The following is a 19120-nucleotide window of genomic DNA, read 5'->3' on the forward strand; positions in this document are numbered from 1 at the left end:
AAAGTGCCACTTAGGGATTGCCCCATATTTTCTCCATCCTTTAAAAAATACACCGTGGTGTAGTAGTCAGGAGCAGGGCTCATTTTTGAGTTTTGAGAATGTGGCTGGGGAAAATGTGCATTTAGAGAGCGGCAAATGCAAGGAAAAACCTCTCTTGCGTTTTCGCCCATACTCTCTCAGCCCCACCTACCTCACAGGGAATCTGTGGAAGGGAAGGTGATTGGGGAGGGGAAGGGAAGGTGATTGTAAGCCGGTTTCATTCTTCCTTAAGTGGTAGAGAAAGTCGGCACATAAAACCAACTCTTCTTCTTTTCCTTCTCCTTATTTACCACTTCCCCTTCTGCCCCTCCCAAACCCTATTGGCAAGGTGAAGGGTATCATCAAGGAAACACTCGTCTTGTTCCTTCCTGTCTTCCAGTGACCTTGAGATGAAAAGCAGTCACTGGGTGTTCCTGGAAGCAGGGTGTATCTCGCCATCTGATTCAGAAGCCTACCAAACCGCTGCAAAGTTTTGATCAAACACACTGCTGAAAAATGTGGCAAAACATGGCTGTAACCAGTTAATGGAGATAAACCTCTAACTTGGCTCCAGTGTGAGCTGCGTGGTTACTTGCTCTTGGTGGGAAGGAAGTGGCAGGAAATTAAGAGCTGGAGCGCAGCATGCAAACAAACCCCTCTGTGGCTCAAGACATTCGCACTTGTAAATGTAACTCATTATCACCGATAAAATGGCCGTCACTGCAATTTTGTGTTATAGGCATTGGTGGACAAGATGAAAAATGTTACACTCCAGTGATCCGCATCGAACATGCACCGATATGTTGCCCATTCAAACCCAATGTTAGATCAAAGCTTATTTCCCCCCTGCTTGGTAAATTCCTTGAAGAGTCGGTTGAGCTTTTGGCAAAGAAGCTCCTATTAGGAGAAGATCCTCCGCTTACGCTCCAAACTGCCAAGTTCTGCGCTGTTGCTATTAAAATACGCAGAACTTTATTAGAGGATGATGGTTAGAACATTTTACAATTTTAACAATTTTAAGGTGATAATTTTTAACAGGGGTTATTTTTATTGATCTTATACCTTTACTTGTACGGGCAGTCTGTGATTCTGCGGTGCAAAACTATTGAGTCTGGAAATTTTGATGGTCATATTCTATTTTGATAGTGTTCTTATGGTTTGTCCTCAATTCTGCTTTGTCTTTGATAGTAAGGCTGATGATATGCATTTCTGTATTTTTTATAATGCTGGTCAAATGACCGTAATAAATTGAATCGATGTGTTGGCATGTGATTGGTCAGTTGACTGTATTAATCCATTTGATTTGATTTCATACTCCAGTGGTCCAAACTATGGCTCTCTTGAAAAATCACCCCCCCCCCCAATAATAGTCAGAACACATTTAAAATAAAAAAAAACTATTTCTGGAGAAAAAGCACCAACAGAGGAAGAGCTGTTGGTTTCGGCTGCTAGTATCAGCCTGAATGACCCAAATTGGAGGACGTGGCCTGACCCCTTTTTGAACTATCTGTAGTCATGCGAGCCTTTTCATGAAAAAGAAATGAGGAGAAACCTTGCCTGAGCTAGGGGAAACAGAGATGGCAGAGAAAGTGATAGTGTTGTCTATATAGCAGGATACGGGGTAAGCTAGGATGGACGGCCATTAAATGTTCTCGGAGCACAGCTATGCAGGGGGAGACATGTAAGGATCCCCTCTTGTCTGAAATTACTACAAGCCTTCTCCTGCTCATTCGGCATTTCTAAATGGAGACTCTGAGCGTTTTACGCACAGGTTGCTGAGTTGAAGGGCTGTCATATAGAGGAGGGTGCCGAGTTGTTTTCTGTTGCCCCAGAAGGTCGGACCAGAACCAACGGGTTGAAATTAAATCAAAACAGTTTCCATCTAGACATTAGGGAGAATTTTCTAACCGTTACAGCAGTTCATCAGTGGAACAGGCTTCCTTGGGAGGTGGTAAGCTCTCCTTCCCTGGAGGTTTTTAAGCGGAAGCTAGATGGCCATCTGTCAGCAATGCTGATTCTATGACCTTAAGCAGATCATGAGAGAGAGGGCATCTTGGCCATCTTCTTGGCATGGAGCAGGGGTCACTGGGTGTGTGGGGAAGAGGTAGTTGTTAATTTCTTGCATTGTGCAGGGGGTTGGACTAGATGACCCTGATGGTCCCTTCCAACTCTATGATTCTAGGATCAGCCCCATTCACAGATCTGTATGTGCTCAGATGCAAGCATTGATCTCTTGCACATGCGGGCCCACTGAAGGAAGCAGATCCCCCTGTCCACAAATGTATACCTACAGAGAATTATTTATGCTGGAAGATACAGAAGCCATTAGGAGTCCTAGAGCTCCATGTATACATGGGAGCCCCTGCGCTCATGGGTCACGGTAAAGAAGGGTGCTTTGCAATGGAAATCCAAATTCATTCAATAACAATATTTCACCTTTTTCATCACGCAACCAACGTGAAAGACTTCGAGATCTCAGACAGCTGCTGCCAGCCAGGGTAGACAATACTGACTTGCATAAACCAATGGTCTGACTCAGTATAAGACAGTTTCGTACAGGGCTTGGTTTTGAGTGGTCATAATATTTTTTTTGGGGGGGATTTCCTCACATCAGCCATTTGACCACCAGCCCATTCTTGCTTGTAAAGCCTATCTGATTTGAAAACGTCTCTCGTTCTCTTTTTATCCTGAGATGGTGACCCATTCCGAGCCTGCACCTCTAGCCACACTTCCTTGGGGAGAAAACTCCATTAGTTACAAGGGAACTCGACTCTGAATACACAGGCACAACGCTGGCGTATTTTTAAAAAAGCTTCCACTTTCGAAATTCAGCACGCTTCCCCTCCACAGATGCGTTCTCAACATCTGGCTGGATGCCCGTGAATTCCCCCCCCCCCGCCCCCTCCACCCATAGACATTTTGCAATATAAAAAAACCACACTGGTGCTTTTAGGGGAAATTTAATTCTGTGTGCACCTGTCAAAAGGACTCCGGAACCCAACTCCAACCCAAACTATAATGCATCAGACTGGGGGGGGGGCATCCCCCACAGGCTGACTGGTCAAAGAAACGTCGGATCTTTAAGCACGGGAGGTCTTGCCTTGGATTTGCTGCTCTTTAGATGCACGTTTTTTTTCCCCCCGTCTCAATCCTCAAAACTCTGCAGGAGGGATTATTTTTGAGTTTTCAGAATTTGGATGAGGGAAAGGTGCATCTGGAGAGCGGCGCATCCAAGGCAAAAAAAAAAGAAGAAGCAAAAAACCCGTGCAGAAATGGCCCAAGGAGCTGGGGGAAAAAAAGGAAGGGCGATTTATTCCCCCTTTTCTGCCACCTGCACGTGAGCCCCACCTCTCTCCGGAGAGGCTCCCCCTTCTCACCTGTCCCCGATCCGGATCGGCAGGTCCCGCAAGGACCCAGGGCGGAGAGCGAAGAAGCGAAAGAGAAAGCATGTTGCGGCGATTCTGCCCGCAGGTTCCTGTTTGCTGGGGCGAGCCGGGCAGAGGGCAGGGCAGGGCGGACCGGCCGGCAGTGGGCGGCGGCGAAGGATGCGATGGGGCCGAGGGAGGGAGAGAGAAGGCAGGAGGTTCGGACAAGGTTGAGCGCGAGCGTCGCGCTCCGAAGGCTGCTTGTGCAAAGGAGGTTTTGCCTGGGGTTTGCCGCTCTCGGTGTGCTGCAGCCAAGAAATCAGGAGATTGAGACTGAATATATCTTTGATTCCATATAAATATCTTTACTAATGGCTCCTATCCGCAAGAGATGGATGGACTCAATAAAGGAAGCCACGGCCTTCAGTTTGCAAGATCTGAGCAAGGCTGTCAAAGATAGGACCTTTTAGAGGACTTTCATTCATAGGGTCGCCATGAGTCGGAAGCGACTTGACGGCACTTAACACACACACACACACACACATCTGTTTTTATCTTTTACTGTTGATGTCCGTTGTTAAACTATATGTTTTAATATTTTTTTGGAAATTTTTTTAATTCTTGATGGGGCCATTTAAAGAATACTCTTTGATCGAAATATTGTCGAAGGCTGTCACGTTCAGAGTTCATTGGTTCTCGTAGGTTATCCAGGCTGTGTAACCGTGGTCTTGGTATTATATATTATTATATATTATATATTATATTATATACCAAGACCACGGTTACACAGCCCGGATAACCTACGAGAACCAATGCACTCTTTGATCGAATTCCATATTTACACTCTTTATTAATTTTATATTAGGTATTGATCTAATAATGTTAGATAAGACAAGAATATATTCAGTAAAATATACTTTGTATTAATTTTATATTAGGTATTGATTTAATAATGTTAGATCGGATAAGAACAGGTCAATTAAAATGATATTGGGATTAGTTCCGTTAGCAAAAGTTTATACAATTTATTTTTAGATGGAAGAGGGAGAGGGGGAGGTAATTTCATTGTTAAATTACTGATATTACTTGTTTTTTTATTACTTCTATTTTTACTATTGGATATTGTTTCTATGTTGATATGTTAAATGAAGAAAATATATATATATATATTTTAAGAGAGAGACTGGGAAGGGCAGCCATGATTGAGCTAGAAAAGATTTTGAAGTGTAAGGATGTGTCACTGGCCACCAAGACTAGATTAATTCATGCCATCATATTCCCTTTTACTATGTATGGGTGTGAAAGCTGGACAGTGAAGAAAGCTGATAGGAAGAAAATAGATTCCTTTGAAATGTGGTGTTGGAGGAGAGGGTTACAATAACAGTCAACAATAAGCCCCCCCCCCATGCAGAGTTTTGAGACTTCGGATGGGGAAAATGTGCACATAGAGAGCGGCAAACCCAAGGCAAAAAAATCTCATGCACAAATGGCTGAAGACTGGGGAGGCAAAGGTTGCAATAAGGATTGCCAAAGTCCAGGCAAAGCCTGGAGACCACATAAGGACATAAGAAAAGCCCTGCTGGATCAGACCAAGGCCCATCAAGTCCAGCAGTCTGCTCACACAGTGGCCAACCAGGTGCCTCTAGGAAGCCACAAACAAGACGACTGCAGCAGCACCATCCTGCTTGTGTTCCACCGCACCTAATATAACTGGCATGTTCCTCTGATCCTGGAGAGAATAGGTATGACTAGTATCCATTTTGACTAGTAGTCGTAGATAGCCCTCTCCTCCATGAACGTGTCTACCCCCTCTTAAAGACTTCCGAGTTGGCAGCTGCCACCACATCCTGGGGCAGGGAGTTCCACAGGTGAGGTAAGTGGGGCTGAGAGAGTTCAGAGACTGTGACTAGCCCAAGGTCACCCAGCTGGCTTCATGTGTAGGAGTGGGGAAACCAACCTAGTTCACCAGATTGGAGTCCATTGCTCATGTGGAAGAATGGGGAATCAAATCCGGTTCTCCAGATTATAGTCCATCGCTCCTAACCAGAGCTCTTAACCACTATACCTGCACACTGGCTCTTTAATAAGCATGGGAAAGGGGCAGAAATGAATTAATTTTGCAGTCCCCCCTTCTCAGCACTGCTCAGCATTTTGCACTGTTGATATGGATTTTCAATTTCTACCTTTTAAATATTTCTCAAATGCGTTCTTCCAACTGAATTGGGGGGGGGGCATTACAATTCAATGGTAAAAGGAATAAGCATATAGCCGGGGGCGCAATTGCCTCCTGTAAACTGCCCCCCCTTTTGGTGAAGAAATGAATTTTGGAGTTCTGGACCAGATTCTTACCTCACACAGAGACTCGATCCAAACTTGTCTTTTACATGCTTGGCAAGTTTACCACTCTGCATCTCTGTGTTTCCCAAATAGGGACCTTCTGTTTATAACACAACAAAGCATCTTTGTTGTCCGTCGCATGGCTGTACAGTGGAAGACTTCAAAGTTACCCTGCTTCAGCAAAAAAAAGAAGTTTTAAAGCTGCTGAATTGTAATTCATAGGCAGATTTGACATTCTCGGTTCTGCTTCCAACAGGAACTGAAAATAGCTCTCCATAAACAGGAATTGCCCCTCTGTAGATGGCCCAGGCTTGCCTGATCTTGTCAGATCTCAGAAGCTAAGCAGGGTCAGCCCCGGTTAGTATTTGGATGGGAGACCACCAAGGAAGTCCAGGGTTGCTGTGCAGAGGAAGGCACTGGCAAACCACCTCTGTCAGTCTCTTGCCATGAATACCCCAAAAGGGGTTGCCATAAGTCAGCTGCGACTTGACGGCACTTTATACACACAGACATGTCTCTACACTCCCATTCTTCAGGGACTGCCTCCTCCATATTGTTCAGCCCACCAGTTAAGGTCTACCTCACAAGCCCCGCTCCCTGTGCTCCCTAGGGTTGCCAGCTCGGGGTTGGGAAATACCTGGAGATCCGTTCGCCTGGAGAAAACGGCCGCTTTCGAAGGTGAACTCTATGGCATTATACCCCATTGAAGTCCCTTCCCTCCCCAAACCCTCCACCCCCAAAATCTCCAGGTATTTCCCATCCCTGAGCTGGCAACCGTAGCACTAAGTAATTCTTGGTATGAAAGTAAGGCTGTTCCCTTTGCATGTGCGGTTTTGGAAGGGTTTTTTTCTTTGCTGACTCTAGCCACCACCAGTACTGCTTCCTAGTTTATTACCAGTAACTTTTAGTCTGTCTAATCCAGGGGTGGGGAACGTCAGGCCCGGGGGCTGTATAAGGCCTGCGAAGTCATTTGGTCTGGCCCTTCATGGGTCCTGGAAGATCTCTAGCTCAGAAGGATTTAAGACTGGCGATCCTCCCCCTCCCGCGGACAGGAATAGCCCCTATTCAAGGCAGATGTGAGTTTGTTTTGGCAAGAAAAGGAACCTTTCCCCCCCTTGCAAAAGAGTTGTTAACTATGGAGCTATTAGGACCGCCCAAGAAACTGTGTTAACCCTTTCCCACCCGGGCCATGGAGAAACGTATTCCCTCTGTACTACAAGAGGGCCGGGGGCGGAAGTGGCGAATGGCCCGCAAATAATGTTACAAATATCCAAACGGCCCTTGGCAGAAAAAAGGCTCCCCACTCCTGATCTAATCCATTAATCTCACTTTCCTCCAAGGAGTTTAGATGTACATGGCTCTCCCTACTCCTGTCAGTGGCTACCAGTCAGGTCGACTAAAGAGAACCTTCATGTTATGAGGCAGTAAATATCTGAATACCAGTGCCAGGAGGCCTCCATGCCCTGTTGTCGGCCTTTTGTAGTTACTGGTTGGCCACTGTGTGAGTCAGGATGCTGGACTAGATGGACCACTGGTCTGATCCAGCAGGGCTCTTCTTATGTTCTTAAGTTCCCATTTTGTCACTACAAGAGCGCTTGAAGTAGATTCGAGTGAACAAGAGCGACTGACCCAAGACCATCCCTCAAGCTTCATGCCAGGGTGGAGATTTGAACTGCAGTCTTCCAGATTTTTGCCCAATCCCTAGACCACACAGGACGGAGGTGATACCCAGGCTGTGATGTTCACACTATCTGCTCCTGGCTTACAGTCCGTTCTCTCATTGAAAATTGTTAATAGCAGCAGCCATGGACCGCCTAACAGGTCCATCAGCTGAGGCACTGGATTCAGCAATAAGCACAAAGGCCTATGCTGTCCTCATGTTAGGGTTGCCAACCTCCAGGTACTAGCTGGAAATCTCTCGCTATTACAATTGATCTCCAGCCGATAGAGATCAGTTCCCCTGGAGAAAATGGCTGCTTTGGCAGTTGGACTCTATGGCATTGATGTCCTTCCCCTCCCCAAACCCCACCCTCCTCAGGCTCTGTCCCCAAAATCTCCAGGTATTTCCCAACCCGGAGCTGGCAACCCTATTCCATGTCCACTCTCAGGATAAAATGGAGGTGGTGAGAATGACATCATAAGCCACTTGGGGTTCCCTTTGGGGAAAAAAACAGGGCCTAAATATCTAAGTAACTAAACTTTGTTATCTGCCTAGGAATAAATGGCTTGGCTGCTACCAAATACTCTGTATGTCTCGCTGAATGCTCTGTTGCTCGTCTCAAAGTTAACTAGCAATGGTAGTCTTCAGTGCAAAATTGCTGGGCAGGGGCTGTGGCTCAGTGGTAGAGTATCTGCTTGACATGCAGAAGGTCCCAGGTTCAATCCCTGGTGTCTGCAGCTGAAAATATCAGTCTGTAGGTAATGTGAAACCCTTCATCTGAGACCCTGGAGAGTCACTGCCAGTCTGAGTAGACAATGCTGATCCTGATAGACCAAGGGTGTGTTTTAGTATTAGTCAGCTTCATGGTTCATGTGAAGAAAGGATCTGGAACTTTGATACTCAGTGAGGACTCAATGAGATGTCAGGTCTGTAAATGGAGATGGATTGTTCTATCACCTTTTACAGCTGCTGTAAAAAGTCATGGTGCTTATCTATTATACTTATCACAGACTCAGTGTCTCGCATTTCATTGCTTTTTTGACCCCACATATTGCATTTCCCCCCTCTATATCTATGGGTTTGCATATCTGTCAACTAAGAACACAGTTAACGCATTGGATGAAGAGGGTTCTAGGCCACCAAGGTTTCTGCCACAATAAGTATTTAAGATGACAGAAGACTCCTTTTTTGGTTGTTTTTCATCCGAATTAATTAGCAGGGAAACAAGTTTTCAGTGTGAAAATATGCCAATTTTGCCATCTAGTGGTTAAGATAATAATTTCACCATTTTCCTTTCTCTGGCAGAGCTTCACATAATAAAACGTATTTATTTACTTAGTACATTTTTATCCCTCTGTTCCTCCGAGAAGCTTAGGGTGGCATACATCAATCTTCCGTACTCGATTTTATCCTCACACCACTAACCAGGTTAAGCTGAAGGAAAGCAACTGACCCAACGTCTCTCTGTGATCTTCATGGTGGAGTGAGGATTTGAATCTTTGTCTCCCAGATTCTGGTTCAATACCCTAATGAGTACTCTATTTAGGTTCTCTTGAATGCTGGCATTTATGTTTTCAGCCATGCTTCTCTGATGCCATCTGGGTTCTTTAGAAGATGCCATCTGGGTTCATCTGGAACATGCAGGCATGAGGTGGGGTCATAGAACCGCAATGCAAGAAGAGGAACTGGGACCATTGATATGTGGAGATTATGAGGGTGGAGCTTGAAAAGGGCAGGGTTTGGGGAGGGGAGGGACTTCAATGCCATAGAGTCCAATGGCCAAAGCGGCCATGTTTTTCAGGGGAACTGATCTCTGTCGCCTGGAGATCAGTAGCATTAGCGAGAGATCTCCAGCTACCACCTGGAGGCTGGCAACCCTAAGCACAAGGCACGTGTGAACAGGAAGCATTTCCTCTGTGTTTCAGTTTGTGTAAGGGTTATTAATCAAAACCGCATCAGGTGAAAGAAGGAGGGCTGGACAATAGGAGGGAATGAAACGGAGTAAAACGCAAATAGCAAAAGCAAATAAACAGACAAGTCACTGAAAACAGAAAAGAGACTGGTTCACCAGCAGTGGCCTTTCTTTGAAAAGTGCAATTTGGTCATGCTTATGTACCTTCCAATGACATCTAGGATGAATTAAAGTAATACACTAAATGTGGGTTCCCCCCCCCCAAAAAAAAGCACTTTAGAAGCTTTAATTGGTGCAAATGTAGTCATGAGGTTACTTCCAGGTGCTGGCGCTTAGGGATATGCAATACCATCCTAAGCAGAGTTACACGCTTTGAAGCCCATTGGCTTCAACTGACTTAGAAGAGTGTCACTCTGCTTAGGCATTCTGCTTAGGCACTCTAGATTGTGAGGCTTGCAGGCAATTTGCTTCCAGGCACAATTTCTTGGATTACTTGGACACGCTCTACTTGGGGCTGCCCTTGAAGACAACCTGGGAACTGCAACTGATCCAGAATGCGAGAGCCCAGCTGTTGGCAGGGGCTTGGCACCGGGAAGTGGAAGAAACAGAGGCTGGTCGCTATGGTATTCTTGTATGCTTTGGAGCATTTTACCCAGAAGTGTCACAGGATAGACATTCCATGCCTGCTGTTCACATTTTTCTTGCTTCATACTCATGCACTACACAAATATATATGCACAAAGAGGATCACGTATCAAGAAGAAGAAGAAGAGGAGGAGGAGGAGGAGAAGCAGAAGAAAGAATTGGTTTTATATGCCGACTTTCTCTACCACTTAAGGAAGAATCAAACTGGCTTACAACCACCTTCCCTTCCCCTCCCCACAACAGACACCCCGTGAAGTACTGTAGCTGTGAGAGTGTGACTAGCCCAAGATCACCCAGCTGGCTTCGTGTGTAGGAGTGGGGAAACAAATCCTATTTCACCAGATTAGCGTCCACCGCTCATGTGGAGGAGTGGAGAATCAAACCCGGTTCTCCATATCAAAGTCCATTGCTCCAAAGCACCGCTCTTAACCACTACACCATGCTGCCACAAAGGTATGTGTCATAATAAATCTGTTTAAGGTGCCTCAGGACTCTTGTTTTTGCTTGCAGCACAGGGCCAAACTAGTTGCCATGTTTTTTAGAGTCAGACCTGGCTCTCTTTGCCTGCAGATCCACAGAAGCTGTGAGGAATGTCATTTGGCTCAGAATTGCAGCATGTTCCGAGCTGAACTGGCCTCCCACTGATTTTTAAAACGACGTTCCCCGTAGCTGCTGTGTGGCTGTGGGAACAGTGAGTCAGGGAACCCAGGCCTGACTCTTTAAAAAGTATCATGTCTAGCTTGGCCTACAGCTGAAATGGGGAGTGTGTAACGTCATATTCAGCGTGTAATGTCATATTCAACTCTCACCCATCAAAGCCCAAGTTCCTTCCAGAAACGTCAGGTTTTTGGCTTTCCCCCATCCTCCACCTAGACTGAACAGTTACATTCCTCTTCACATGAATGTAGCTGTCCCTCAGACATCTGGATTTCCACTTCTCTTCTTCCTGGAGTGGAAGGAAGCTGCCAAACTCATGAGTTTCTAGCTACATGTCCAGGAAGAGTTTAACAGACTAATTCCACAGTCAATAGTAACACGCGACTTCCTGGGGTATGCTTGGGTGAGTCATGACAGGGAGGGCAGAGTACATATACCAAAGAGGGCATTTGGCTTCAGTTCCTCACACACTGCTATATTGCTCTGCCTTGCCGCTGCCTCAGCTGGGAATCAGTTGAGGTCCACAAAATGAAGATGTGGAGTGGTTTGGGGATAAAGCTACTCGCCCTTCTCGCTATTCAGATTGGTAAGAGAACGTTTCCATCTCCACATCTGCCGAATTGGGGGTGGGGGGTGGGTGTCAGAATCCAGAGATCCTTCCTTCTTGTGTTACTATCCAGAAAGGGGGCTGCTATGTGACCATGTGAAGCTTACCCATTTGAAATAGGTGTTTTATAGATGATTGTGCTGTCTGTGTTTGGAAAGTTTAGGGGGAGATTTGAGAGGGGTTTGAAGGCCATTGTGCAGGAGATGTTTTGCTCATCGCACTTGTTTTCTGTAATACCAGGAATCCCACCCCCCTTGATTTAATAGCCCAGCTCATCAGAGCTTGGGAGCTAATCAGGGTCTGCCACAGTTAGTACTTGGATGGGAGACCATTGAGGAAGTCCAGAGTTGCTATTCAGAGGCAAGCAATGGGCAACCATCTCTTTGATCTCTTGTCTGGAACAACCCATGGATAGGGTCACCATAGGGTTTCCAGCTCTGGGTTGGGAAATAATTGGAGATTTTGGGGGTGGAGTCTGGGGAGGGCAGGATTTGGGGGAGGGACCTCAGCAGGGTATAAAGCCATAGAGTCCACTCTCCAAAGCAGCCATTTTCTCCAGGGGAACTTGGTCTTGATTGTCTGGAGATCAATTGTAATAGTGGGAGAACTCCAGGTGCCTAGGTCACCATGACTCGGTTGCAACTCGATCGCACGTTTTGCCCGCATTTTCCAGATTCTGGCTAAAACAGCATCCGGAAAACATCGGTAAAATGCATGGGGAGAGCGAGGCAACCTCTGATGATCAGAAAAGGCATGCATAATCAAAATTAAGCCCCGAAGCAGTTGGCAGGAGTGGCTGTGGGGAAACGTCCCCGTATAAAAGGCCAGTGTCAAAAGAACCTGCATTTGCCAGTATTCTCTATTCCCAGACCTTTAAAAAGAGTTGTTCCTGGTTTGCATCTGGTTACCTAGTGCTGTCTTTGTCAAAGAAGAGGAGGTTCTGATTTGTCCTGACCTTTCTGTCCTTATTTTGCAGGTGTTGCAGAGGCTCAGCTGCAACCAGGTAAATAATATCCTCTACAATGGCTTTTGGTTTAGTACTAGCCTTTACCTAGATAGCCCAGGCCAGCCCAATCACATCAGATCTTGGAAGCTAAGCAGGGCCGACTAGCGTTGCCAGGTCCCTCTTTGCCATCGGTGGGAGGTTTTTGGGGCAGTGTCTGAGGAGGACGGGGTTTGGGGAAAGAAGGGACTTTAATGCCATAGAGTCCAATTGCCAAAGCGGCCATTTTCTCCCGGTGAACTGATCTCTACTGGCTGGAGATCAGTTGTAACAGCAGGAGATCTCCTGCCACTACCTGGAGGTTGGCCACCCTAGAGTCAGCCCTTGTTCACACTTGAATGGGAGACCACCAAGGAAGTCCAGGGTTGCCACACAGAGGCAGGCAATGGTAAATCACTTCTGTTTGTCTCCTGCTTTGAAAACCGTACGGGGTCGCCATAAGTCGGCTGCGATTCGATGGCTCTTTCCACCACAACTGTCTATGTTGCCTGCTTGCCCAGCTCCTTGGGAGAGACCTCCCCCTGCCCCGAACTGGGTCCTGATCTTCTCACTTGTTCTATGTGGATCACATCTTCAGCTTGTTGACCTGCCCGTCTGGCTTTCTTCTCCAGCTTGTGGCCGACTGGCCTCCTCCCCTCGGATTGTGGGCGGTTCGGAGGCAGAAGTGGGCACCTGGCCATGGATTGCCAGCCTGCAGCTTGTAGACTCACATACTTGTGGGGGGACCCTCATCTCCTCAAACTGGGTCGTCACGGCTGCACATTGCTTTGACAGGTGAGTGGATGGTCACTACTCTTCCTGAGGAACCCAGGAGCCCTGGCTCCTACTTGCCAGTAATGTTATGAGATTTTACTCCCCGTAATAGAAGAACTAGGAGCCCCATGGTGCAGAGTGGTAAGCTACAGTACTGCAATCCAAGCTCTGCTCATGACCTGAGTTCGATCCCGACGGGAGTCAGTTTCAGGTAGCCAGCTCAAGGTTGACTCAGCCTTCCATCCTTCCGAGGTCGGTAAAATGAGTACCCAGCTTGCTGGGGGTAAAGGGAAGATGACCGGGGAAGGCACGGGCAAACCACCCTGTAAACAAAGTCTGCGTAGTAAACGTCAGGATGTGACATCATCCCATGGGTCAGGAATGACCCGGTGCTTGCACAGGGGACCTTTACCTTTTAAAAGAAGAACTAGGGAACTTGGCTGTGAGCTTCTCCTATTCTGTCACCAAGAACCCAGCAGTCATCTGCCATCTTCACCAGTCCTACACTCCTCTTTGTAGTCTTCTGGTTCTTGGCCTCCCCTCTATCTCTATCTACTTTCCTTTTCCCCGAAATTCATGTTCCCCAAAATTAATTTTTCCATTATGCCCTCCTGCTAAGGCAGCAGAATCATTCCCCTCACAGGAATTCTTGCTGACGGGCCTACTGTTGCCCCAAACCATTAGACCATATAGTGCTAGCTTTCAGCCCTTGCTCATCCGCAAATAGGGTTGCCAGGTCCCTCTTTGCCACCGGCGGGAGGTTTTGGGGGTGGAGCCTGAGGAGGGTGGGGTTTGGGGTGGGGAGGGACTTCAATGCCATAGAATCCAATTGCCAAAGCGTCCATTTTCTCCAGGTGAACTGGAGACGCCCAGCTCTGACGCCCTAAGCAACCACCTAGCTGAATCTAGCAGATCGGCCAGTCCTGCTCCTCCAAAGTTTTCTAGGTGCTACTTCTTTTTCCTAGTACGCCTAAGCCACATAGCTGAGATTTGTCCAAGAGCACTGAGTGCATCCTCATGTTTCCCTTCTGTGCCTCATCACTCAATGTTTCTATCTAGTGGCCTCGTGGATGATCCCTCTCTGTATGTTGTCGTGTTGGGTGCCGAGAGTCTCTTATACCCTGGCAAGGAATCAGTGTCAGTCGCTGTGAAGACCATCATTATCCATTCCAACTACTCAAGTCCTACGGCTGGCAATGACATTGCCCTCCTGGAATTGGAGCGTCCTGTCAATTTCACCAACCGCATCCTGCCTGCCTGTATTCCAGGACCCTCGATTGTCTTCCCTCCCAGGATGGGGTGTTGGGTTGCAGGTTGGGGGAGCATCAAGCAAAACGGTAAGAGTGTGAATTGGGGAGATTCCTGTGTTTTTCTGGGACTTAACTAATTGCCCTGAGTCATGTCTCAAGATTAAGAAGCAGCAAAATGTGCAGGTGGCGTTCATCCCAAAATCTTCAGGTGCTGTGCAAGGCCAACGTTGTGACGGTTTTGCAGTTGAAATGACAGATGTGCACATCTGTAAATCAAATTCCGTCACAGCGGCCTGCTTTGCTCCAGTTGCTGGGCTTCAGGCAGACTGTCCCTCTTTAATTTTCAGGGACAGGATAAACACCATATCAATATTTATCTGTTTTGCTATTCATTTGTCACCTTATTAATTTTAAAAGAATAAAGAAATGACTAAAAGTTCTCCATTAATGGATGGGGAGAGATTTCTTGATGGCATCAAGCCAGTCATTGCTGTGCCTCGCTGGCTTTTGCTACAAATTTGTAGGACAAGTTATTTTAGAGATTAATTGTGGAATGAATTACAATTAGCTGTTCAGGGTACCTCACTGCTCTAAGAATGTTACACGTGTCTTCATCCCAAGTTGATTCCTTCATATTATGTCTTCATCCCAAACAATATTTTCTTCCCTCCAAACGATCCATATCTCTTTGCACAGTACAATGTTTTTGTTGTTGGAAATCACATTTCCCCAGCACTCAAAATTCCAATATGGGAAAATGTTATTGTAGAAAGTAATCTTGTGGGTATCCTGATGGCCCGTGGAATGGGCTTGTATGAATGTCACAGGCACTTACTGACCAGCACTTGTGGCTTCTCCTCTGATTCTTCTCCAACTGTGATAACTCCAAGGAGAAGACAAAAAACAAATATTTAAGCAAAATGTCTAATTTCAGACTTGGTCCCATGGTGTGGATCAAAAAATCTATACAATGGGGCTATATAGGGATAGAGATGTTTCCATAAACCATATGCAGAAAAATCTGAAAAGTTAAAAAATTGTGGCGCTAAAAAACTCCAAACCTGTAAAAGCTGAGGAAAAACACATCAAGTGGGTTGTCAGGGCAATTCCAAATGGTGCCCAATAATGAGTGAAGGCAAATAGGGTGTGTGTGAGAGCAGTTGGGATAGAGGGTGTGGAGAAAGGAAGCTAGATAGATAAGGAACAAGCATAGTGAAAGGAAAGAAGCGGGAATGGAGGGAAGCCTGGTGGACAGGGGAATCGGATAGAGAGCAAAAGAAACCAAGAGGGGAGTGAATGAGAATTTCCTACCCTTGTGAGTTAACGTTTTGCTACAGCCCTTGGTGGTGAATGCTGGGACTGTCTTTGCAATCATTCTTACATAGAGATAAGGATTTCTGGGAAGGTTGACACAGGTTGTTTTTAGCTTGGCCAAGGATGGCTGCAAAGGTGGGACTGTTTGGACAACCTAAGAACAATCTGTGTCATTTTGCTGGGGGTCCCTTATGCACCTTTCTGATAGGTCAAAGTGGCTTAGCAAAAAGAATTAGATAGCAAATCATACAACAAAGTACCAGTTAGTGGACAATACTACAATATATGAGCTTCTGTTGTATAATTTGCAAAATAACATGCAAATTAGGCTGCCTGGATTTCGGAGACTAGAATAAAATGATCCTTTATTGACCCCCTATTCTCTTTCGCCTCTCTCAGTCTCCCTCCCACCTCCTGAGCCTCTACAGGAAGTGTTGCTTCCACTTATGGATACCAATACCTGCGAGGACCTTTACAGCTACCTTCCAGGGACATACCCTATCATTAAGGATGACATGATTTGCGCAGGATACATGGAAGGGATGAAGGATTCCTGCCAGGTAAAAGGAACATACAGATGCCCCACTCGCTATGGTACAATTCGAGCCAATATGAACCCTGTCCCCAGACCCTGCAGACATATAGAACTGGAGCACCCATGTATGTATGTGATGTGATGGTTGGGGAACCGCTTGGTGACTTGTATGTGTAAACGAGCCATTGCAGATTAAACACCCCAACTTTCATTGATAAACACAATGCTTGTCAATGGAGTCAGCTTGTCCATAGCACTGTAAGTCATCAGGTGTCAATGGATGAGCGGTATGCATGTGAGTGTGATCCAGCCCATAGAATTTCAAAGAACAGGAAATCTGTCCGGTGTGAATTGGTATCCAAGCAGAAGAACTCTTATGTTTTGTCTTTCTGCATTTTTCAGCAGATCAGTTCACCGGAAGAAAATGGCCGCTTTGGCCATTGGACTATATGGCATTGAAATCCCTCCCCTCCCCAAACCCCACCCTCCTCAGGCTCAGCCCCCAAAACCTCCTGCCAGTGGCAAAGAGGGACCTGGCAACCCCATCTCAGGCAGGGGCCTTTTACATCACCTACTTGCCTAGTCCCTTTAACAGACCAGGTAGCCATGAAGGTAAAGCAATCAAACAAAAGTCGAGTGCTAAGTAAGTGGTTAAGACAATCACAAAAGCACTACTGGCAAAGATAAAAGGCACATAAATGTTATGCCAAGTGAATATATTCCAAGAATTGTAACAACAATTATCACAAAAGTATACAATATTTATAACCACAAAGCATTCCAGCAGTAGTTACAAAAGTGCAAGGTGCAAGTTCTTTAACAACAGGTAAAGTTCATATCATGTGGATGTCAATTAAGTACATCATATATTTCTGTTTCTTTTTGATATCAAATCAATGCATAGTCCATAGTTGCCATTATTATGGGTATCCGGTAAGTTGTCCCATTTCGCTGCAGCTTCTTCAATAAAGGCAAATCTATGATAATATTTCATGGAACATTTGTTCTGTAAAAATGTAGTCCCTTTAACAGGCGATAAAATGCAGTCCCTTTAACGGGCGATCCCAGGGATTGAAGCTGGGACCTTCTGCATGCCAAGCAGATGCTCTACCACTGAGCCACAGCTGGCCTGCTATGCTGCAACTGGGGAATAGGGTGCAGGTGCTGCCTCCCGACAGCATTCTAGTGGCACAAGTCCCCGTTCTGGCATTCTGGGAGGTGTTCCTGGGGCGTTCCCAGTGGCAGAACGGCCTTTAGGCAGCTTCCTAACCCCTTTCACCCTGGGGACACCCCTTCCCGCAGCGGTGTAGTTATGACGACTTTTTTGGTGTCGTAGCCCTATTGAAGACCATGGGGGCATTGCCCTATTTTTTAATTTTTACAGAAGTTAAATTTCTTTTCAGCGGCTGGGAAGCCTCGGTGGAGGTGGTGTGGTAGCACCATTCTCAGCCGCTGGGGATCTACCCCCCTTCAGGAATGGGCTGATACTAGCTAGGGTTGAGGCTGAGGGTATGTGACAGGCCCAAGGTCTCCCAGCAAGTTACCATGGCAGAGTGGGGATTCAAACCTGGGTTTCCCGGATTCTAGTCTGGCACGTTCACCTCTACACTGGCTACCTTTTAACCTCAACAGAGCAAATAGCAGCTATGGCCGGGGGTGGTGGACATGTATGAGGAGAATGGTGTAGGGAAATCAACTCAGTCTGATCTTATCACCCCCTGTCCAGAGTTGCTATTTATTTAATACCCCCACAGATTGTTACTATGTTCAGTACTCTGTATCATGTGTATCTAAGACACCCAAGACAAATATACATACACAAATCGTGTGTTTAGTGCAGTGCTTACTAATCTTTCCAATGGCGTGAGGCCACTTCCGGATTGACACTGGTGGTTCACCGTTTCAGGAATGTTTCCTTCCTCACGAAATCAGTAAGCAGATATGTGTGTCTGTGTGTGTGTGTGCGTGGGGGGTCATGTTAGAAAGAAAAGCTTCTTTACCGCTATCTTCCTCATTCTTCATTATACAAACACCCCAGAGTGGGAGGAATCTTCCATGAGCAGACGATATTGTCTGTGGCTGGACAATTCCTTTGGTAAATAGAAGATTCCTTGGCATGTGTACAGGGCAACTTTGGTTTTAACACAGTGGGTTGGATCCTACCAGCTTTTCCACTTGATCTGGACACATTCCCTTGCTCACATTAGCCCTTGTCTTCTGTGACTTTTGTCCATGTGGGTCCCACAGTCCTTAAAACTGCCTTTTTGGTGCCATCCAACCTACTTTCTGTATAAGAACATAAGAAACGCCATGCTGGATCAGACCAAGGCCCATCAAGTCCAGCAGTCCGTTCACACAATAGCCAGGTGTCTCTAGGAAGCCCACAAACAAGATGACTGTAGCAGCATCCTGCCTGTGTTCCACAGCACCTAATATAATAGGCCTGCTCCTCTGATACTGGAGAGAATAGGTATGTATCATGACTAGTATTCATTTTGACTAGTACCCATGGATAGCCCTCTCCTCCACAAACATGTCCACTCCCCTCTTCAAGCCTTCCAAGTTGGCAGCCATCACCACATCCTGGGGCAGGGAGTTCCACAATTTAACTATGCATTATAGGGCTGCTATCATTTAATAGCACTACAGGGAGGGGGACTGTGGAATGGAGTATAACCTTTTATTCCTTTTCCTTCACAGGGGGACTCTGGAGGACCGCTTCTTTGCCCTTGGGATGGGGACTGGCTTCTGGCTGGTGTGGTGAGCTGGGGGACTCGTTGTGCTGCCCCTAGAAGCCCTGGTGTCTACGTTCGTGTCACTGCTCACAGCCAATGGATCTTGAGGCATGCCCCAGAAGTGGCTATCAATGTAGTCACAAAAACACATGCGACTGGGATCACCCCAACAAATGGGTCCTACAGCAGTAGTCCTTGTTTCCTGGTGCTCCGATTGTTTTTATTAAGCATAAGTGCTGTGCTCAGTGCTGTGTAACCTTGAGAACGTCTCTGGATGGTTCTTACTGGCCCTATTCCTTTCCTTTTATTATTATGCTCCTCTGACTAAA

At 46.4% G+C, this 19120-nt stretch overlaps 1 protein-coding gene and 1 non-coding gene across 2 annotated transcripts; both read left to right on the forward strand.

Moving 5' to 3' along the window:
- The first annotated feature begins 8042 nt into the window (after nt 1-8042).
- TRNAV-GAC (transfer RNA valine (anticodon GAC)) lies at nt 8043-8117 on the forward strand. The gene has a single exon. It is a non-coding gene; the product is annotated as a tRNA-Val (tRNA).
- A 3005-nt stretch (nt 8118-11122) lies between these two features.
- Nucleotides 11123-19047, forward strand: LOC130490467 (serine protease 27-like). The gene is made up of 6 exons (XM_056864295.1): nt 11123-11180; nt 12178-12204; nt 12816-12978; nt 14017-14294; nt 15921-16081; nt 18757-19047. The coding sequence occupies exons 1-6, from the start codon at nt 11123-11125 to the stop codon at nt 19045-19047; spliced, it is 978 nt and encodes a 325-aa protein (XP_056720273.1).
- The last annotated feature ends 73 nt before the right edge of the window (nt 19048-19120 follow it).

This window comes from Euleptes europaea, chromosome 18 (assembly GCF_029931775.1).
Source record: "Euleptes europaea isolate rEulEur1 chromosome 18, rEulEur1.hap1, whole genome shotgun sequence".
NCBI classification, from domain to species: Eukaryota; Metazoa; Chordata; class Lepidosauria; order Squamata; family Sphaerodactylidae; genus Euleptes; species Euleptes europaea.